The sequence below is a fragment of the Cynocephalus volans genome, chromosome 7 (genome assembly GCF_027409185.1).
Source record: "Cynocephalus volans isolate mCynVol1 chromosome 7, mCynVol1.pri, whole genome shotgun sequence".
NCBI lineage: Eukaryota > Metazoa > Chordata > Mammalia > Dermoptera > Cynocephalidae > Cynocephalus > Cynocephalus volans.
This window is the reverse complement of record NC_084466.1, coordinates 106,484,458-106,506,004: the sequence shown is the minus strand read 5'-3', so window position 1 is coordinate 106,506,004 and position 21,547 is coordinate 106,484,458. Positions and strand designations below refer to the sequence as shown.

At 39.1% G+C, this 21,547-nt stretch overlaps 1 protein-coding gene across 1 annotated transcript in view; it reads left to right on the top strand.

Annotated features, from left to right (window-relative positions):
• The window catches only part of ARID5B (AT-rich interaction domain 5B), a 176,521-nt gene that overhangs the window by 13,805 nt on the left and 141,169 nt on the right, over positions 1 to 21,547 (top strand). The window contains exon 3 of the mRNA XM_063101771.1: positions 16,303 to 16,528. Coding sequence (XP_062957841.1) covers positions 16,303 to 16,528 — 226 coding nt within the window. The remainder of the gene's footprint in view (positions 1 to 16,302; positions 16,529 to 21,547) is intronic.

Here is a 21,547-nt window from a genome sequence, read left to right as displayed (position 1 = left end):
CTGTAACAATTTTAAACACTTTCTCATATGTGGCTCATTTTCTGTAATTAAAGCAAAAGGAATCTGTTGGTCCTAAAGGGGCAGCAAGGAAAGGGTTGGGAGCAGCCAGATGGATAAAGCTGTCACCATTCTCTCTAGCCAAGGTTCCAGAGGCTGGAGGGACAGCAGGTGAGGATGTACGAGATGAAGAGTGTGGCTCTGCCCTAGGGCCCACATTTGGCTCAACAACAGGGGCAGGGATTGAGGTATGCAGAGAGAAGGAAGTTGCATGGGCACGAGGGCCTGTAGCCCTCCTGAGAGGCATCCTGGAGAAGGGGAGCTGGTGGTAGAAGAGACCCTTGAAAATAACTAGGGTTTCCATGGACTTTTGATGCATGAGGGTGAGAGACGGAGAAATCCTAGGCAGAAGGAAAGCCAGAGGCAGATAGGAAAGGAAGGACGCACCAGTACTGGATATGCTCTGGAGCTGGTAAGAGAGCAGGCGGCTAGTGGGATACAAGGAGGACTGAGGCCAGAGGAGGCTAGCATGCCACTTGGACTTGAATCTGGAGGCAGTGCTGATTAATAGTTTCACTTGTGTGTTTTCTTTTTCTAGTTAGAACGTCAGCTTTTTGTCTTGCAGCCTGGTAGGATGGAGTGTGAATATTTACTCTGACATTCAGTAGCTGTAGATTATTTTGGCAACTTGCTAAATCTCTCTGGCGTCTCAGTTTCTTATCTGTGAAATGGGCTAATCCTGCTGGGCTGAGAATATCAAATGAGACATCAATGGGCACAGAGCCCCAAACCATGACCTGGCTTATCCCAGGCCTTTGGCAGATGCTAGTTATTGACCCTGCCCTTCCTGGTCAGCGACCAAATCCTCACTCTTGATGCCCGTCATGGTGTTAGACTATTAATAGCCTCTTAATAAGTAATTTATTGGTCGAATCAGTGGACAATTGTTTGAAAAACAGTCACTGGGAAGACTATCATTTTAAATAGAGTTAAGCTTCCTGGTTCTTCATCTATCCCAAGGGACTTTTCTTGTATTTAGGTTGAAAGTTTTTGATCCATGTTTGAGGTTTCCAGTCACTGTCACTGTGAAGGGGGCATGCCTAAACCCATTCTGCTTGGTTCCATTTAGGAACTTCAAGGAACTTCAGAGGGCATCTCTTCCATCTGTCACAACAAAATAAAATGAGATTGGAGGATGGCAGAGTCAAGAGACACAACCTGTATTCCAGATGTTCCATCTCGGAACGCCAAAGAAAGTTCAAACCCAGTGCCTCCCAGGTCCCCCCTGCCCTTTCATCATGCAACCACCAGGAAAGGTGGGCTTATCTGCTCAATGTGCAAAATATTGGATTTATTTGGAATATACACACTTTCCCTCCATTTTTAAAAAGCCTCTCTTATTTTTCTATTCTTAAATACAGCCCTAATTTGAAAATTTGTTTTATGCCCTTGTGTCCTCCTCCTCCTTTCTCCTTTTCCTCTCCCTCTTTTATTTTGGTGGTGGCAGCAGGGCGGGGGTGGGGGGTGTATTCCATCCCAACTATTTCAGAGATGTCAAAAGAATCAGCAAGGGATGTAAAGGGAAAGGGTCCCAGCCAGAATGGTTGGGGGATCTTAGAAAAAGGATCTTCAAAATAGAGACTGCCTGCTGGGCCATTAAATCCTTTTGCTTTGGGTTAATCCCACAGTGTGTATCAGATTACTTGAGTTCAGATGAAAACACTGCTGTAGCACTCAATCTCCTCACCAAATTATTCCAAAATACATTGGTTATAAATACAGAAAATAATTGAATTCCGTGTGTCTTAAGTGAAATAATCTGTTCCATTCTGTTTCTTGTGAATATTCCCCATAATAGTCTAATTGTGATTTGTGCTCCTGGGGGCTGAATGTGTGTTCACCAACAATGCATTGGGTTGTATAATAGGCATCCCCAACTTCCTGGGCTGGCAAAAAAAAGGTTCTAGTAACAAGGCTGATGATGTTTTTCTAACGTAGATTGTATGAATCACATAAATGGTAGTGTCTTTTAAAATTACCAATAGGCTCTGGCTCCCCCCCCCCACCCCTTTACAGTATAGGTCCTGTTTCTCACTCAACATTTTTGATGTTACTAGATCAGTAATTCAATAGACAGCCAAGCAGGTGTTCAAATCACTCCTGACCCCCAGAATTCCTTAAATGACCCCTCGAAGCAGTGAAGTGAAAACATTCTTAGCATGTCAGAATATTGAGATATCTCAGTTGCCTTAATTTTTTTTTTTTTTCTTTTTTGGCTTTATTTTTTAAAGGCTCTTTTGTGCTTTTTCTTTTCTTTTTAGCATTATAAGAAACCTTGTCTGAATCTTGGCCATGAGGATTGGAAGATTGTGTGTATACAGGACCTGCAGATTGTGCTTATTGGCAACATAGTTCTAATTGGTCGGCTGTGCCAAGGGTCTTTAAAACATGAATCTTGAAAGGGTGGAAAGAGGGAAAAGAGCGAAGAGGCTTGGAATTCTTCTGTGGTAGCTAAGGGCATCATATAATATTGCTCTTGAAAAACGTAACATTTTTATTTTTAAATATAGGCCTTTTGACTGCAATCTTACATTCAATTAAGTTTAGTCAAATTTTATTAGTATGTCCCAGGGCACTATAGGGGGTGATAAAGATATGAATAATATTAGCCCCTTTCTTTCTAGTTGCTTACATAAAACATACACAAGTTAGCCTTACTTGGCAAGATTATATTTTACTTTTACCTTTCCATCCTAAAAAGTATGTTCACATTGTTAAATAGTATTCTTGGAAATGTCTATGGATACCCCCAAATTAAAAGATCTCTTGTATAAGCAGTTGATTCAGGATTTAGACACTTGCACGGAGCATTGGTTTGTCATCCTCTTAGCAGAAATTAATCTAATTTCCAGGCATAGTTGAAACTGGTATTTAGCACCTTATCTCACCAATTTTATTTCATTGTTCCACAATATTGTGTAAATGTGTCTTATGTTAAAGAATGGTGCATTAATTATGTATTGTTGTGTAACAAATTACCTCAAATTTGGTGTCTTAGCACTTATTATTCACAGTTTCTGCGTGTCAGGAGTCTGTGTAAGGCTTAGCTGGGTGCCTCCGGCTCAGGGTCTCTCAAAGCTAATCAGTGTCAGCCCAGGCTCTGGTCATTTTGAGGCTCTGTTGGGGGAGAATCTACTTCCAAGTTCACTCACTTGCCTGCTGGCAGTTCTCAGGACTTTGGGGCTGTTGGACTGAGGTAGTCAGTTCCTTGCTGTACCCCATGGGCCTCTCCATAGGGCAGCTCACAACATGGTGCCTATGTCCAGCCACAGTCAAGAGGAGGAGGTTACATAAGGGTGTGAATACAAGGGGATGGGGGTCTTTGGGGGCCATCTTAGAGGCCACCTATTACAGTCAGCAACAGAACCAATCACGTTAGTGTACTGCGAATCTCACAAAGGTTGAAAGGTATTCTTCTCACTCTGTCTTGCTCTTTTGATTTCTTCTCCTTTTATTGTTATTATACATTCTCCCTCCCAAACACTTCCCCCTTCTTCCGGGCATTAAATTATGGGTGACATACATAGTAGACAGCAGATTGATTTAATTTTTTAAGATTTGTTAGTTTTGTAGCATGTCAATGAGCCATATAAGGTCTTTTTTAAAAACCTAAAGTCTTGAACAATGAATTTGGAGAGTTGTGCTGGAAAAAGCATGGTGTCTGGTATATTGACAAATCTGCAGAGAGAAACTGAAGGAGCCTGTGGCTCCTTAATGCATAAGAAAATAGGTACATTTCTTGCACAGTGGTTGAGGATGGGGCTTTAAATCGAGTTGGCATATGCCCATGTAAAGAAGACCTAAAAATCCAGATGAAAGGCATTGTTGTCCTGGTTGTGTTTCTAATGCGTGTATCCTCAGGAGCTGAGCATCTCCTAGCCACCTTTCAACCTTGTGCATAGGTCAGGAGAGCAGCTGGCCTTCTATCTTTTAAATTCTGTGGAAATTAGCTGTTTTATGGGAAAATTCATCTATTTCTCTTTCAGGAAGGGTGCAGCTTGGTTTTCAACAAAGTGCTCAAAACATACATGTGAGAAGGCATTAAAGATTTAAGAAAAAGTTAGCCTTAATCAGATTCTGGTCAATTTTTAATAATAGAAATTGATATATGAGGTAGGTTCCATGCTAAACCAGTGGAGACTTAGAGAAAAGAAGTATGGATTCAAACTGCAAAGCAGGCATCAGCTAGAAGACCTATGCATGGGGTGTGTTGGGTGTGTTTTCTTTTTTTAGTCTTGATTCTGACAATGCATCACAGTCCTTCCAGTGTCTTTGCGTTCTCTGTTCTCTGCCTGCAGTGGCCGGTGTTCTTCCTCTGTCTCCCCTTACCTCCCCTCACCTTGCTGGCTCTTTCTCTCCCTTACGGTCTTAGCAGAGAGATATTCCCTGATCACTCGACCAATATCATTCCCAGTTCTGCCTCTCACCTCCCGTTATTGCCTCTTCTTGTTTTGTGGCTTCAGATTTTGTTTGGTATCTGCCTCTTCTCCTGTATGCCCCCTCCCCCAGGTCTCTCTCTCTCTCTTTCTCTCTCTCTCTCACACACACACACAAACACACACATGACGGTAGGCTCCAGTAGGGTAGGGGGTTCGTCTGTTTTATTCCTGGCTGTAATCCCAATGCCTGGCACATAGTTGTGCTCAATGAATATTCGTTGAATGAATAAAATTACTTATGGCCAGTTCTCATTATATACATCACATTTGGCTGAGGGCTTATTGCTTACAGGCCGTCTTCCCCCACGAGCCTGGTGTCCCATGTATCGTGGGCTTGTTCCTCAGTGTTCCTAGTGCCTTGCATGCCTCAGAATAGCTGCTTGGGACACTGAGGATGAAAGAGTGAATGAACCCTTGGACAAAGGGACCAAAAAGAGAGCAACCTTCAGTTCCCAGGCAAGGAGCAGGAGGCCCTGCCACTGTGTGTTTCTGAAGGGCAGCACTCGTGTCTTTTTCATGCTTATCTCTCCATGGCTGGTACTCAGCCCAGTGCCTGGCATAGAGCAGAGGGTCAATACAAGTTAATTGGACAGGATTGAATTGAGCTGGGAAAAACCTAGAACAAAATCTCTCCTGACAACAACATTGGATGAAGCTCAGCTTATGAATGCTCCCTTAAAGATGGCAGGGATGGCTCTTTCTGGATTCCTCTCTGCGACTGTTTTGTCAGAATGCCCAGTAGTAACCATTCATTCATTCATTCTCAAGCTCTACCTGGGAGTGTACAGGGCATTTGGTGTGGAAAGCTATACACGTTTTCAGTCCCGCCTTTAGAAAGCTTACCTAGAGGAAAACTTGGGCTTTATTTTCTAGTTTATACAACCTCCTTGAAGTGGCAAAGGAGTTGGAATCAGGTGTTTGTAGTTTCTGGGGTCTGTCCTCTGTGTTGGCCTCCACACCACAGTCTTTGAACAGGAGTAGAAAGGTTACCAACTGTGGTTGCAAATTGGCTCCTGCGTTAATCCTGGCTTATTAAAAAACACTCAATATTTTTCCAAACTAAATTTAGGGCTTTTGATTGAAGCCTGAATCATTTACTGCAGCAGAGCATATCAATAATATAGGAAGAACTCGAACTTAAAAATACAAAGCCCCTTTAAGTAATCCAATATAGGATAATTACATTATTCAATGAACCCGTGGGTCTCAAATGATTTCGCTGCCATTTTACATGTGAGGATAATGTGAACTGTGCTAAGTGAACAGAGGAAAATATTTAACAAGAGGGAGCATATCTAAATCATTTGTCTATGTTTCAAAACAAAACAGGAAGATTTACATTAAAGTGTTCTACATGGGCATACAGCTTTCAGTGATCCTCTGTGAAAACTGCTCTTGTAATTAATGATGACATCTCAAGACTCCATACTGGATGACCAGTAACTTTAATAATTCAGAGGCTTCCACCATGATTTTCATATACCAACAGAGGCAAAGAGTTTTCTTCTTTCTTTGAGGGTTTGATGGAATTTGGGCCCTGCTGAATGATGTGCCTGGGCAGAGGGTCATGTGCCTGCAAAACTAGGTGAGAAAAAGATCAGGAGACATAAAAGTAACAGTTCAGAGTCATTCAGCTTAACAGAACAGCTGGTTTGAGCAGCAGTTGAGTTTGGGTTTTATTGTCATTGCTTTTGCTTTGATAGAGTCTGCTTACAGGTAGCCCAACTGAGCTGCAACACTGGAATTGCGCTTATTTATCTTCTTTTGTTAATGTTTTAATGGCCAGAGCTAAGTATTTGGGTGCCAAGCTTGTTTTTATTATGGCAACCTGAAAGTAGTTAAAAAATAGACTGCGCAGTTAACATCCTATTAATTTGGCCAAAGGAAAGGTGGGCAAGCTCAGACACTGACTTAAGGCATCTTCTTTACATATCGGATGCTTGCCTGTTTAGAGAGAAAATATCTAGGGCACTGGGATGCATTTTCTTGCTCTCTGTGAAAATTGTCTTTAATTTTAGGGAGGAAAAAAATGCACTCATGGGAAGTCCAAGAGGAAAGAAAAGGAACTGGGAATCAATGAGAGGATGTTTCTGGGGCTTTCTTTGGAGATGGCCTCCTGGTCAGGGGAGCAGGCTGCAGCCCAACAGCTTTTAGATTAGCATGTATTAAAAATGTATTTAGGAAACTAAAATATTTAGGAGTTTCGAATTACTTGCTTGGTACACAAATGCCATTGGCTGTACCATGAAGGACGGCTGCATTACATTTGACAAATCATGCCTCAGAGCACTCTTCTTTTTGCTTACCGCTCTAATTGTGCCAGGACGGATTTCCAGAATTCACTGAGTCACAAGCTTCATCCAAATTTCTGGTGAGGGGGGATGAAAAGGTTGGAGGTGGAGAGGCTGGCTTGGGAAATTGGAACCCAATACGTTAATGAGCCTCCATGGCAAATCCATTTCATCGTGTTAAGGGAGTCAAATTAAATCTTAGCACATACTTGAGAGGCTGTCTTCATAGCTCAGACAACAGAAGATTCTTTACATTTTTAACTAGCACATGAATGGCAATTTTTGCGGTCATACTTTGGGGGCAGAAACTACCATAAGGATTAAAAATTAAAATCTTTTTTGTTGGGAAGTGATTTTAAATCCCACCCACCCCAGGGAATTAGAAGGAGGTGGGGAAAGGTTTAGTTGTCCCAGGGTAGGAGTAGGAGGTGTGACAAAGGGCTTAAGAGACCAACGTTCCAGAAAGAAGACGGTGCTACCACGCTGGTGTCTGGTTCCACTTGAGTTTTTTCAGCTCTAAAATAAGTCTAAGAACACCGTTGTAAGGACTCAGACAGTCCTTGTAGGGACTGCATGAGATAATATTTGTTAAATTCGTAGATTAGTGTCTAGTCAAGTAAAACATCTCAGAGTTTTCTGCTGCTGTATGTTGCTTGCTGAGGAGGATGAGAAGCTTAGGTATGCTTAATTACCTTTTGACTTTCCCTTGGAGGTACCCAGCAGGAGCCACAGGACTGTTATTGTTCCTAGACAAAGAATTAAGAAGAGTTAGGAAGACACAGTTACTCACAGGAGACAAGTGAGCACCACTTACCCCCTACTCTGCATTTTCCATTCAAGTTATGTTATATAATAGTAGTAATAGCCGCATTTCTTGGATCCCTACTGTGTTCGCCATTGTGCTATAACAACTACAACATCTTAACTATGAGGTTGGTTCTTTTATCCTATTTTCCAAGATTAACATGGACATTTAAGACAGTACAGCCACATTCGAACCTGGGTCAGTCAGACTCAAAGGCCAGTGCTTTCTCAGATATCCCAACATAGGTAATTTCCCCCAACATGGAACATCCAGAGATGGGGTACCATTAAAATAAGTATTTGTGTGTCCCTTAGGGCCAGCACAGTCTTTGGCTTTTTGGAAAGTATAAGAGAAGTAGAAGTTAAGCAAGGATACCTGTGTCTGAAAAAGTGTTTGCAATTCAAGTGTTTACTGTAGAAAACAGAATTGTGCGATTCTGCATCATATACTGATATGTCACAGGTAACAAGAACAGTAATCTCCGGTTCAGGAACCAACTTAGAGCTGATATCTTTTCATTTTGCCTACTAAGGACATTAAAAAACAACTACTACCATCTACTGTCATCCTCATTTCAGAGACAAAAAGGGCATTGTAGCACCAGATGAAAGAAGGCGGAATAAAGTCTTAAATGAAAAGGGTGTGCAGCATCCCTCCATATTAATCCTGCTCCTTTCTTCTCTCCACACTCTGCCACAGGAGGCTGATCTGTGTGGGCTCCATTAACAGAGCCCCTGGGCCCTGTGGTTTCCATTGGGATTCAGCCATAAAGGTGCCCTGCCAGGAATGGCGGGAAGGAGGAAGTGAAGGCAGGTATTTGTTCCCTGTTCCTTCCTGGGATGACCCTCCAGGCTGGTGGGTCCCTCTGAGAAAGGTACAAGAGTCTGATAGGAGAGTCTACTGTGATCCTTACAATCACTCCCTTCCCCCTATGACCCGGGAGTGTTGATGGCTGAGCTGCTGCTAGCCCAGGTCCTTGTACTGTCCTCCTCTTATGCTTCCTTTACGTCCCACCAACACCTGGGTCAAACCCTCCTCTGATTATCTTTCTTCAAGTATTCCATCTGTTTCCTGTTGGGATCCCAACTGTTACGAGGACAGTCCTTGAAATCTAGCAGACTTAGCTTCGTGACACTCACTATGTCCCCCACTTTTTCTCATTTCATTGTGGACCAGTGAAAGCTTCATCTTGTTCTGACCCACATTACCTGCCTGTCTTTCCTGACTTTCTTGGATCTCTGAGTGACAGCCCCTTACCTGAAAAGTGAAACCCTTTTACTCACTTTGCAGGTGTCTGCTGGTGGAGCACACTGATGTGTGATGGGGAGAGAGACTGGGCGACCTGGTAGGTGCCTCAAGTGCAGCATGTCTGCAGAAGCCTTGAAAGCTAGGCAGAGGCCACCTAGCCAGGCTCAGAGGTGGCACTTTCTCCCCTCACCTGGTGAACTGGTGCCCACCATAGGCACATATGCCTGACCAGAATGGTTCTGTGTTCCATGCAGGGCACAATCTGAAGTGGTTGTAGTCAGTCTTTCCAAAAGTTGACACTTAGCAGTTTTTCATTTTTAGTTTCCATCTTGATGGAAATTTCCCACCCTCGTGTAACCAATGGACTGTTATTTTGGTTTCACAATTTATTTAGCTAACGTCACGTATTGTGTTTTGTGTTCCCAACATTTGTCTATTTCAAATGCTACCAAGCACATTTTTAAAATCTGGGATATTCAGGGAAGATGGAGGTGAATATGCTGTGTTTTCCTGCTCTCATTTTATCCCCTCCCCGCCCACCCTTCTAATGTTATATCCACGCATGTCCTTGGGATCTAGCAGATTTAGCCCTCCTCAGGAATGGCCTGTTGTTGGGTACCACGTGGTATGATAGGAGAGATTCCTGTCATGTTCTCTCACCTGAAGGATGATACATTAGTAAAGCTATAGGTTTAGCTGTGTGTAACAGAGGCCCATAATTACAGCTGTTTAAATATGTTGGGAGTTCAAGATCTCTCTCCTGTCACAGCATAGAGGTAGTAGATGGTTCAGGACTAGTATGGTGGCATTGCTCCATGAGGTTGTCTAGGGATCAGGCTCCTTCTACCTTTTTCTCCTGAGGAATTTGCCCTCATTTGTATGGTCCAAAGCCATGCCCACTCCTTTCAAGGGCATGACCTGGAAGGTGCATACATCACTAGTAATCACATCCCCTTGGCCATTACTTGGTCACATGGTTGCACCTGGCTGTAAAGGACCCAGAGAAATAGTGTCTTTATTCCACAACCAACAGAGTAGCAGTGTATTATTATAAAATAAAGGAAGAATAGGTATTGGGGAAAAGTTAGCCACAGTTGGGAAGTAGCACAGTTGGACATTCCCCTGTGTCAAGTAACATATTTTCTTATAAATGAGCCAAATGGGCTGTGCAGTTCCACTGAACTTGAGTTGACTCAGAGACACTTAATTGATAATGTGGAATTGGAGTCTGGAAGAATTTTTGGAGCCAAACTGTAGAATGTAGTTTTGGGCCTTAGAGGTGAGCATTGGAATCCCCATGGAGAATGATTTTTTTCAAGGAGCAAAATGCAAAGAAAGAAGACCTGGACCCAGACTGCGTCTAAGTATGTATGTTGCCTACATTTTCCCAGGTGGGAGAGGGAATGAAGAAGAGGAAAAACTGAGCAAAGCTGAGAAATGTAGACGTGGTAGATACTGGGCAGGTGTTCTCCTTTTGTCTCTTGCATATCTGCATGTCTTATGAGCAAAGCCACTGACTGCCTTTGTTCCAGACTCTCTTTTCAAAGATGTTTATATAGTAAACAGCCTTGGGAGACAAACAAAGTGTCATGTTCCAGACACAAGAGCAGACATGGTTACTGTCCAGGGGTTCCGTAAACTCAGGGTTCTCCTATAATGTACCCCAACATGTGAGCAGGTATTGTCTATCCCTCTTTACATCTCCCTTTGGTAACTGGATATTAAAGAACCAGCATAAATGAGGATATACTGACTACTGCTATTGCTGTGAGCAATAAACCATCCTTTGTCTCTGACCAGGAGTCTCATGGCTCCTTCCAGCATCCATGAAACAGTGGCAGGCAAATTTGTAAATTTACAAGTAGGATAAAATCTCAGATTCTTCACAGTTCTTAACAGGAGAGTTTCAGGTCAAAGTTAGGGTAGTTCATTTTCAAATGCTACAAAGAAGTCAAGAAAAATGAATAAGAAAAGGTCTTGGTTTAGTGATATCACATAGTGGTCTCAAAAGTTTTTGGGCTCAGGACCCTTTATACTCAAATTATTGAGGACCCCAAAGAGATTTTGTTTATGTGGATTATCTCGATTGATATTTACTGTTTTAGAAATTAAAACTAAGGAATAGTTTAAAATACTAGTTTACTCATTTAAAAATAATATGACATCCTCACGCAAAAAAAAAAAAAGAATGTCAGGCTGAACCTCATCATACCTTATACAAAATTAAGTTAAAATGGATCATATTTCTAAATATAATATGTAAAACTATTAAACTTTTGGAAGAAAACAGGAGAAATTCTTTGTGATCTGGGATTAAGCAAAAAGTTCGTAGATATAATGGCAAAACTAAAACCCATAAAAGAAAAAATCTGACCAATTGGACTTAATCAACATTTGAAACGTTTGCTTTCTGAAAGACGCTGTTACAAGAATGAAAAGACAAGCTACAAAATGGGAGAAAGTATTTTCAAATCACATATTTGAAGACTTGTATCCATAAGGTGTAAGAATTCTCAAAAGTCAACAGTAAAAAGAAAAAACTCAATTTTTTAAATGGGCAAAAGCCTTACACACTTCACTGAAAAGGACGTGTGGATTTCAAATTAGCACCTCAAATGATGTTTGACATCGTCAATCCTTAGGGAAATAAAAATGAGAAATCACTATGTACATATTACAATGGCAATAATTAATTAATTAATTAACAGTGACAGTATCAAGTGCTGGCAAGGATGAGGAGCATGTGGAACTCTCATACCTTGCTGGTGGGAAGGCCAAGGAACAGGCAGTTTCTAAGACATCAAGTGTACACTTGCCATATGACTCAGCAGTGCCTCTCCTAAGTCTTTTTCACGCTAAAGAATTGACAATGTGTGTTCATATGAAAACCTGTACGTGGATGTTTAGGGCAACCCTATTTATAATCACCAAAACTGAAACAATCCAGATGTCCCTCAATCAATGAATGGATAAGCAAACTCTGGGGACACATCCGTACCAAGGAATACTAGTCAGCAGTAAAAAGCAACAAACTAGTGATACCTGCAGCAACATGGATGGATCTCAAAGGCATTAGGCAGAGTGAAAGAAGCAGTCTCAAGATTTCATACTGTATGATATAATTTATATGACATTTGAGGAGAGAGAAAACTATACCAAGAACAACTCAGAAGTTGCTAGGATTTGGTGAGGGTGGGGGAAGAGTATGACTACTAAGAAAAAGTTGGAGGGTTTTTGAGGGTGATGGACTGATTGTGGTGGTCATTATATGAATCTATCCATGTGTTCAAATTCATAGAACTGTATACTAAAAAAATTAATTTTACTGTAAGTTAATTTTTAAAATAAAACTAATGGCAATATAAACCCATTATGTAAACATAACACATTTTTTATGAAAGTTAATCTATATTTTCAAAAACAAAAAAAAGTAGTAAAAATCAATGGTATTGTTTTAACTTTTTTGTAAATTTCTTTACTGTCTAGCTTAATAGAGAGCTGAATTCTCGTACTGGCTTCTGCATTCACTCTGTGTTAATATTGCATGTCACATAGTCTCTGGAAAACCCCACTCTACATTTGATAGAGAACGAGAGTGAAAAAAGATGATAATGTCAAAGTGCTATTATGATCATTGCTTTGACCCTGTGGACCACCTGAAATGGTCTCAGGGATTCACAGGGGTTCCTGGTGTGCACTTTGAGAACCACTGAAAAATACCTTGTCCCAAATTTCAGTCATTTTCATAGCATCTTGACTTTTCTTGTTGCTGTTATATGCACATGTCCCCTGTGGCTTTGTTCAAATGGACCCATTTTTAACTTAAATTTATGTAAAGAGGAAACTTTCTGAGGAAACTTTCTATATTTCCTGTCAATAGAAAACCAGTACCATTTTCCCATAGAGAGTAACCACAAAAATAAATAAGCAATGAGTAACAATATATATTTTTAAAGTTTTCCTGTGAATCATCTAAACTCACCTGTGCATGCTACACTTTGGAAAACACCAATGTAGAGAACTAGTGACAATGATAGTGATAGCTGACTCTGACGTGCTACTTCATTTGTGTCAACCCATTGAAACCTGGCAATTACTATAAGAGGTAGATAGTATCATGATCCTTTTTTCCCCACATATGTAAAAAAAAAATCTGAAGCACAGTGAAGTGAAAGAAGTTGTCCAATGTTCCACAGCAAGTAAATGACAGGACTGGGATTTGAACCCAGGCGATCTGGCAGCAGAGTCCAAGATGCTATATGCTGGCAAACGGGAAACCTGGATTCTTGTCCAAGTCCTGCTGTAAATTGGCACTAGGACATGTCACTGAACCTCACTGTCCTCATCAATAAAATGAGAGAGATAGACTAAATCAGGGTATACAAGTTTAAATGTCTGGTGCCTACCCAGGGGTCAGGCAGGTAAGGGAAAAGTGGACTGCATCGAATGCGATAGGGAGTGGTGGGGATTGCACAGCTTGTCTACAGAAGTCGGGTGCTACTCAGTTTCAATTGGGTTTTCTCTCTCTCTCTCTCTCTCTCTCTCTCTCTTTTATAGGAGAAGATTAAAGCATTAAAGTCTGGATATTTTTTGTGTAAAATTTCCTAATTTTTAAATGTTTGGTAGGGCCAGCCATACACACGGGCTGGCTGGTTTGTGACTTCTTGCCTAGATAATCTCCTTTGACCTAGAGGATTCATGATTAAATCAGCTGTTTTTGTACAGTGGTAGAAACAATATCCAAATTAGAGAAATAGGCAGTTTGAAACAATGATGAAAGGGGATAAGGATTTAGCAAGTATCTCCACACGGGCTACATAAATATTGATTAAAAGCTGGGTTAATTGAAAAGGCAAGGTACATTAATAGAATAACAACGTGTATTTCTTTGTGTTCCTTTTGTGTTGCATTACAGTAAATCAGCAGTATTTATCTAGTGCTAATTCTCAGTTTGCAGAGAGCTAGTGTAATCATGAGATGAGCTTATTGAAATTCTTTTCTTAGACAGAGACTTGCCCAAGAATGATGAGTATTAGGAACTTTAGTCAGCACTTGCTCAGAATAGTAAATACGAACATGTGATTTATGCCATTGTGTGTACAAAGTAGTGTTTCCTGAGACATTTTCTATATATATATGTTGGCTGTTTTGTTTTTTGGGTTGGTTTGTTGTTTCCCCCCTCCTCCGCTTATAAGATTTCCTTCGAAATCCTGGCATTTGACAACGTTGCAGGCCAGTTTTTCTGTGAATCCACAGTAAAACCTACTGGTGGCTTCACAATTAATCCAAATTTGGGTTATGGCTTATTCATGTTTATGTGAATTCCTGTGTGTGTGTGTGTGTGTGTGTGTGTGTGTGTGCGTGTGCGTGTGCGTGTGCGTGTGTGTGTGTGTGTGTGTGTGTGTTCAGAGAGTCTGTTTGTGAGGGAGAGAAAAGGAGGGAGAACAAAATCTATAGACTGGATCTTGAAAGATAGGTTTATTCATCAATGACGTCATAAGGCTTGTATTTTCTCTTGGTTAATAAACTATTTGTTTGGCGGTGTTGTAAGCCAGCCAGAGCTAGTCATGCCATTTCTTGGAAAAGATCTGAAGCAACTGGCAATTGAAATGATAATCATTTGATCATAGTTAGAGCTATTTGAAAATAACACTCATCTCCAAACTTGTCTCTTCTAGGGAACCATATTTGGTCAAAATGTTGCCAAATTCCATCTTTACTAATGTTGAAAGTGATATATCATGCTACTTAATTATTTTCTAGTACATTCTAAACTTGATTTCTGGTGTGCCCTGTTCAGAAGCTGTTCCCATATGCTTTGAAACAATACCCTGCTGAATTTTTATTCTGACATTTAATAATCACCATGTAATAGCTATAAAATGCATGACAACTACAGATCTTTTATTTCAAGAGGATGGTGTGGTAAATCTGAAGGAAATCATCGTTGAAATGGTACTTTGTAACATGCCCCATTGTTTATAAAGTATTGAAATTTTTTTCTTGAGCAAAGGATAAAAACTGTTTCCACTTTGTCTCCCATTTAGTAGAAGTTCATATTTAATCATGATAAGAGAAAGGATTCCATTACCAAAGTTTTACTTTTCATTTTTAATCGAGTATTTGTTACTTTGCTGCTGCCTAACAAACTTTCTTCTCAGAAGCAGCTTGGAACTGGATGAGAAGTGAAATTTTATATCCTACCTTAAAACGTGTTTAAAAACTAAATCCAGGACTTCTTATTGTGTGACACTTATCTTAATAAACTCTTTTTTGTTTGAATTGGAATAGTATGTGCAGTGTGTGTGTGTGTGTGTGTGTGTGTGTGTAGGTGGGGGGAGGAAGGAAAAAGTCGTGTTTAAAGCAAAATTAGCCAAAATCAGTTGTAAATTGCTTTTGTTTAATAGCTTAGAGATATCTTTCGTTTGTCAGAAATATTTCTAAGATTTTGTAAACTTAGGGGTTTTCACAGTTAAGCTTTGTTCAGCAATGTAAAAGAAATGAAAGAAGTAAGTTCAAGATGAAATGTCAAATGCTTAAATATAAATAATTTAACTTAAAACTGAGTGAGATGATCTTAAGCCTTTTCCAAGGAATCTTTGGGGTGGGGGTGGGGGGTTGTTCCATGTGTGGATGCCTATTAAATATCTTTCTGGATTAATTATGAGTCAGAAAAGTTGGTTGTTTCCTGGAAGCAATTAGAGATGCTAAAAATTCAAATTTATGATCCATAGGAGAAACTTAAGTTTCAACTACTTTTCTTAGATTCAAAGACTTTCTCCTCATCCACCCTCTCACCCCCTACCCCATATGTATTAAAAGAAAAAATTCAGTTCATTTCTCAACTTACAAAGTTTTTGAGAAACATGAGAATGTGTAAGTTTCTTTCAGTGGGAAGCACATAACATTTATGAAGTATTTCTTTTGGGATTACATCACAGTTTTATTTAATTTTTAGGACAAAAGTTAAATTCAATATTTGTGTGTAAGCCAGGGGAAAATGTACCATAAACATAGGAATTTGGGGGTGAGTCAGAGTTCCAAGAATCCTAGATTTACTTAGGCCATTTATGTAGAGACAGGCTAACCATTAGTCATCTAGCTCTCTCTACATTTGCAATTAATTGCACTTAAAAACTAGCTTTCACCCAAGTGGTCAGATAGGTAGAGTAAGCTTTGGCAATCATCACTGAAAATGGCTATTAGAATTACTGCCCAATTTTTGGATAGCTTCTAATCATATAACAAATATATAAATTGTTCCTTAACTAAACAACTAGCAGCAAAAAAAGTCATTGAAATGAAGTGAGTTCTTGAAGATTCTCTGTCACTGAAAAACACTTGTCTGCTTGCATAAGGTTAAGCCACTCCCGTGGTGTTTCAGATGGGCTTTATGAGAATATATCATTTCCCTCAAACCCATAAATAATGTTTTGTCTTCTTCTGCAACCACTTCTTGTAGGATGAAGTCATTGCTGTTTCCGAAAAGGTGATTGTGAAGCTTGAAGACCTGGTCAAGTGGGTACACTCTGATTTCTCCAAGTGGAGATGTGGCCTCCAAGCTGGACCAGTGAAAGCTGAGGCCTTGGGAAGAAATGGACAGAAGGAAGCTCTGCTCAAGTACAGGCAGTCTACCTTAAACAGCGGACTCAACTTCAAAGACGTTCTCAAGGAAAAGGCTGACCTTGGTAAATATGATTAGTACTTCTAAATCTAACATGTGGGAGTATATAGTAACCTACATTTTTGGTTATAGATTTTTCTGGAAACCCTGTCATATATATATATATATATATATATACATATATATATATATATATACATATATATATATATATATATATACACATATATATATATATATGTGGATGGAGAGATGACTGGGTGGGTAAGAGATGGATGTTACCTGTTGGATCACAGGGCTTTCTATGCGCGGAGCCCTGTGCTGGGTGACATAACACGTGGCCTTAAACAGCTTCCAGTGCAATATCAAGGCATAAGACTTAATTAGGCACCTGAAATTGAATTAATGAAGAGTTTAAATATTTGCTATAAGTAGTTAGTATGACATCTATTAACCTTACGTCAGAATTTCTTGTTTTATGTTGGGTGGAAAGCAAGGTGAGGAAGAGGGATGAGTTAATGTGGGGCCAGAGAACATCAAGGCATAGGTTGGCAACCTATGGCACAGGTTTCCTTGAGCATTCAGCATTCGGTGGTCACCATCAACTATGTATTTTTTCCTTTCCTTCTTTCCCCTCTTACATTATAAGTTTAAAAGAGAACTTGGGCTTTGGTGTTATTCATGCTTGGGCTTTGGCGTAGTTATTCTGATTAGTGTTTGAATATTAACTCTGCTGCTTGCTTAGCTGTGTGGTGTTAGGCAAATGATGTAACCTCCAAGCCTCAGTTTCTCCATCTTGAAAATAGGGGAACTTTCAGGGTTATTATAAGATATAAAGGGTCTAGCACAGTGACTGGCTTATACAAGGGGTTCCATAGTTAATTCTATTGTTTTTTCTTAGCATTTTCTTCTCCATTGTCTTTTCCTTGTTTTTCTGTGTCCTTTCCTTTTTTTTTTTTCCTTCTCTTTGTATCCTCTGTGGCATTCACTGACTTACTCTCCTAGTGTTTCTCAAGACTAAAGTTGTTGACCTCTGATTTAAATGAGTTATTTCCTCTTTAAGCAAAGAGGAACTTCATTTTTAACATATTAAGGCATCTTTTTTTTTCATTCTAGCACAATGCTGATTTTCACAGCCCTATTTAATGCTTTATGTGACAACTTCCTGTTTTTTTTTTTAACCTAGAACTTAACTATTACAGCAAACCTAGACAATTTATTTTAATTGGCATTAAGAGACTGAATAACACCAGTCAGTGACTGTGCCTTTCATGTGACTCTGGTTTGTGATGAGCTGTGCTGTGTTTTGGGAATAGCATTACTATTTTGCAGTTAGAGTTTAATGATCAACAGTTTCCTGGCATCTTTTGGTAGATGCCTAACAGTAATATTTTGGAGGCCTGATTGTCATTTGCACATTTAGAGAAAATGATTAAGCCAGTGGTTTTCCTTCTAAAAATTATTTTTTAATAGTCTTCTTACCTATGCTGATACGCCACCCAATTTTATGAATGTGCAGTAACGAATCATGACGTGTGATGATGCTGAATAATACATCTGTTGTGTTACTTTCCTAACGTTATGGTCTAAGTTGTGTGACAATTGTCTTATGTTTTTCTGAACACTACAACCTTTCTTTTGTCTGATTTTTTTTTTTTTTTTGAGTTATAGAATATACTGTTACTAATAAAAAATTAAACAGGAAACCCACCCAGGACAAAAGGATGTGTAGATGGTTAAGCTTGATGTCACACATATAAACAAGAGTATTTATAGCAGGGTTGTTTTGTGTTTAAAATTGATAGTTTATTAGTGAACATGAAAAGAAAACCAACTTCTTAATTCCATCCAGAGATTTAGAGGTTTTGATCTCCTGGATTATAAAAAATGTCCCATCTACCTTTTTGCAATTGATTCCAGAAGGAATTGGTTTATAGTGAATATTCAAAGTACTTGCAGATGCTTTGGCCTGGAAAATCTAGATTAGTGGTTTTTAAATCTAGTTGCTCATTAGATTCACTAGGGGAATTTAAAAAATAATACTGATTACTGAGTCCAGCTTCCCCAGTTCTTCATTTAGTAGGACTGAGGCAAGGCCAAAGAACACGTACTGATAAAAAACTTCCTGGGTGATTCTGATTTTGGGGGGGGGTCTCATTTAGGAGGCAGCTCTACAATTATAACTCAGGAAGAGAAAACAATCAACAAGAGATTTGATTAGGAGGCTCTCCTTCGGTGAGCGAGAAACACCATGTACCTTTAAAAAAAATGTAAAATACCCCTTTAAGAATAGAATTTAGGGCCTTGAAATTCTACTCAGTTGGTATGAACTGTGGGGAATTTGAGACAAATAGCTTTTGTAATTGGAATGCACACTGTGTTGTAATAATGTGGAAAGAGAAACAAAAACTTTCCTTAATGTAATGAGTTTCCATTATCTGCCTGATCTAAGCAACTCTGCATTGTCAGGATTTATACTGGGGAGATAAGGGGGTGTCCTTTGCCGTATACATTCCTGTCCCAACAACTTGCTCTTCAGCCTCTTCCTTTCTTTGTCTGTAACATCAAAATATTTGTTGTCTGTACTTTTCTTTCTACACAGTGGTGTTCTTATCTCCCTTTCTCTTGGTCCCACTGAAACCACCTCCAATACCACATTGTTCACGGACGTTCACACACTTATTAGGTTTTTCCTTCTGTAGAACCCTTCCAGCCCTGCATTGTTCTTACCAAAGAAAGAAGATGAACTGTGAGATTACTTAAGACCCCCTCTTTTTTTTTTTTGTGGTGGAAATAAGCAAAGAATAGAAAGATCTCACCTTTCTATGGATAAAATAAGACTCCAACCTGTTATTTTTTTAACTGAGTTATTTCATCATGTTAAAAAATCAGTAATAACAAAATAATTAGGTTGACTCTTTAAGAAGGGTTTTTAAAATATAAAAAGCGAATTAAGGAACTTTTCTTGCTCAGTGTTTAGGTAGAATAAGTTCCCTTTTAATTCCAGTTTGTGTCACTTCCTGTCTCTCTTTGAATAGTAAAAAAAAAAACAAGAATGTTCTCACAAATGTGTGTCTGCCAACAAATTAATACTCCACAAAGAGAAACTCTGCCCCAAATGGCAGCTTCCTATAACTGCTCTGATTCAGATCACAACTCCTTTGTTTCTTATCCCCTTCTCCCTTGAAGGAGCTCATTTGGACAATATTTGAAGATGTCATGTTTGCTTTTTAAAAATTTCTGGAGTTTTCACGTAAGACTCTAAATGACTGATGAGTAAAACTACAGATCTGAATAGTGGGAAACTAACAATCTTAAAAAACACTTCTGAGATGTGGTCCAGTATATTCATTCCCTTCCCTCCTCTTTGTCCTTTTCAAAGAAAGCAAGCTCGATATGAAACCCATGCAAATTATGACTTTACTCAGTGAGATGTTTTACCGCCTTTCAGACTGTTTCATACTGAAGTTTATAGAAAAACAAAGAAAAATAACTATGTTAAAATAAAAGGGTTAAGGAATGTATTATTCATAAGCATAATGAACACAAGAACCTGTTTTTCCAGAAGAATCGGGTTGATTAAATCATTCACTACACAAGCCTCTAGTTATTTATTTTTGTCTTTAGAATTACAGTACTTAGATTTTGTAATAAAGTGGACTTGATACCCATATTTGGTATGGCAGTTGGAAGTAGGCAAATGAAGAATTATTTCATTTTACAAAATTTTTTAGCAACTAAGGAGTATAAACACTATCAGTTAAACATAGCAAACTTGCATTTTTTATTCCTTGGGCTATAGTTTGAAAAAATCAAATTATTTTATATAACACTGCTTCTTACAGAGTTCCTTTAAGTGAAGTATGAAAGCTGCAGTGTAAGCTTTATTGGCCTATAAATATGTCATTATAGTTGGACTACATTTATATGCTTTGGATTGTTGTTTAAGCCAAGAAAATATGTCTCTACAGGTTGACTTTTTATTGAAACCCTTTGAGGCATACAACAGAATGTATTTTAGGCCAAGGTTATTAAAACAGCATTTTCATTTTTTTGCTGCAGACTCACTGTCAATTATGCTGCCACAAACTGTCTGTGGATGGGCAGTTATGAATGGTTTCATCTCCAAATGTGTCTTTAGGAAAAGAACGAAAAGATAAAGGAGTCTGAGTTGAAATCAAGAAAAGAGACCAAAAGATTGTGTGTGGGTCTGGCTGAATTTAATGATGGGGCTTCCCTCAGTTCAATTTCTGTTTCTGAAGTCCCGTCAAATTGAGAAAGTGGCTTCCCCTCTCCCTTCTGTCGCTGGGACTTCCACCGTACCTTTGGGAGTAGACAGCAGGGTGGTGTTCAAAGAGCAGCGGATGGGATGGCAGGAGAATCTTGGCTCTATCTGCGGATCTGTCACTTACTGGAAAAGTCACTGAAAGTCACCATATGTTTATACCTTTAGGTTCCTTGTATGGAAAATGGGCAATAATATATATGCACCTTGCTTTATCTCACTGGAATTTTGAGAGTATCAGCTGAGGACCAATTAATTAATATCTACTGAAGCATTTCTGATATTGAAGACGAACGTGTTATTATTATACTATTATTATCAGAAGGGGGTTCTATATGGTAGGGCGCTATGTGGTACAATGTTAGCTTATTTGTTTCTTTTGAATTTCCCTGATGACACGCACGTTCTTGTGACTTAGCGCAGGGTTTACCTCAGTAGGAAACCTGCCTCAGTGGTTAAGGTCTTCCAGGTTCTTGCTTGGTTTTTTATATATATTTATTTATAATTAATAAACAATATTTTAATATATTTAGTTTAAGACAATAAATATATATGATGTATTATACACAATCTATAATTTATGCTTTATATATTATATATTATAATGAATTTATATATATTTATATATGTTATAGTTAATGTTTTATATATTTTTATATCATATAACTTTTCTCCACCTGAAAATTCTGTCAAAATAAACTGGGCCACAAACGGCCAGTTGTGTAAGTGACTTCTCAAGTACTCTTGGTTAAAAATTGCCTGTAGTCTTTGCTTGGGAACTCTGGAGGCCTTGTATTT